The 1613-nt window shown below is 29.3% G+C and overlaps 1 protein-coding gene across 2 annotated transcripts in view; it reads right to left on the bottom strand.

Annotated features, from left to right (window-relative positions):
* The window catches only part of LOC106688558 (GTPase-activating Rap/Ran-GAP domain-like protein 3), a gene marked incomplete at its 5' end in the record, with an annotated part of 122599 nt that extends 121372 nt beyond the window's left edge, over positions 1-1227 (bottom strand). For both annotated transcript variants that reach the window (XM_067049322.1, XM_014433067.3), the window contains 1 exon segment: positions 1158-1227. In XM_067049322.1, the coding sequence (XP_066905423.1) occupies positions 1158-1227 (70 nt within the window).
* Between the last annotated feature and the right edge of the window lie 386 nt (positions 1228-1613).

Below are 1613 nucleotides of genomic sequence, written 5' to 3'. Positions count from 1 at the left end.
ATATATATACTTACTGTATATGGACGATGAACAATATTTAAGGAGTAACGAAACACTTAATTCTAAAGTATAATAAATAAGCTTTCAAACTTATGGTAAATTTTTACCTTAACAGACAACAAACCTCCATTAAAATATGATTAGATATTTTTTCTATTACATTGCACTTGGCTGTTATAATTTTTTTCACGCTCTTGTAGTTTTTTTTCTAACGATTCAAACTATCGATTGGAGAAGATAGTCGGGGGGGGGGGGTGCAGTCAGGAAAGAAACTGGTAATCAGTTTAGCAGAAATCTGTGCCTACAATTCCCTTATGAAGACCTGAAAATCAGGTCGAAACGTCGGCGTAAATAAATATTTTTTGTTTATTTATGTTGTTCCTTTGCTGACCGCACCCCCCGACCATCTTCTCCAATCAGTAATCTACGGTCAACTATATACACCTCATTCAAACTATCGTTCGTTTTATTCATTTTCTACGATTAGGAAATAATGTGACAGAGCGGAACATCAGGGATTAAGTTTTAAGAAATATGCTATTGATTTGGGTTATTTTTAGCTAACTGATAGAATACCATTAATCACTCGCAGGTAGGCCATCCACCTTTTGTATTTTTACTCCTTGCGGACATGGCTATTGTTAATAGCCTTTATTCATACTTTTATATTATATATACTTTATATTATCACAATTGAAATAATTGAAATAATTATAAAACTATTCTTAACAATAATAGCTTATTATGTTACAGAAAGCTGAATCAGATACAATAAAAAGATCAGAACATCATTTAAAGAAGAGTAAATTTGCTAAAATATGAGCCCTCATTTACGTTCGGTACCAGAATGGTGCCGCAACTTGCTTAACCAATTCACTTAACAAATAAACAATAAAATAAATAATTTATCTATATTCTTTTCAATTTCTTCCACAAAATAAATAATTTATTTTCCTCATTCATAAACAAATTAATAATAATAATAGGAGTGCCCTACATATAAATAAACAACTTAAATGAGCTAACTGTTATTGATAATAATAATAATTCTATACAAACATGACTGTGGGTGAAATTGATGTATTTTATTCGTTAAGTAATTATCAAAATATTATTTTATTTAAATCAACATTTCATGTTTATAAAAATGTACTTACAAGCTCAACGCTGCCATAATGTCTTCTACTGAAGACACCGCGTCTCGATATGAGATCATTAGATGAGGTGCTGAAACATAAAAATTAAATAAATAGTTTAATATATACAAAAGCATAGATAAACAGTACAATTATATTTAAATAATTTAAATGAGTATATAAATGATTATAGACTTATTTAAGTGGTTTTATTCATGAACTGCAACTTAACGAAAATGTACTCAGCTTGAAAACCCTTAAGAACAAAAAAAATGTTCAAAACATATCAACTTAGCTTCTAAACGGTTAGGCACCCTTCCAATGGTACAAAATCAATGATATGGTTCGATTGGTTAATAGTACGACATCGTGTTGAAATATTTGATTGATTGATTGGGACGAAACGAGTTTCTAATAGTTTATTTTTAATTATGAAGATATTGTAATCAGTAATCGAAGTCATTGCTAATGAACTGT

This window comes from Halyomorpha halys, unplaced genomic scaffold, assembly GCF_000696795.3.
Source record: "Halyomorpha halys isolate HHAL.00 unplaced genomic scaffold, Hhal_1.1 Scaffold1155.1, whole genome shotgun sequence".
Taxonomy (NCBI): domain Eukaryota; kingdom Metazoa; phylum Arthropoda; class Insecta; order Hemiptera; family Pentatomidae; genus Halyomorpha; species Halyomorpha halys.
This window is presented reverse-complemented; position numbering and strand designations above follow the sequence as displayed.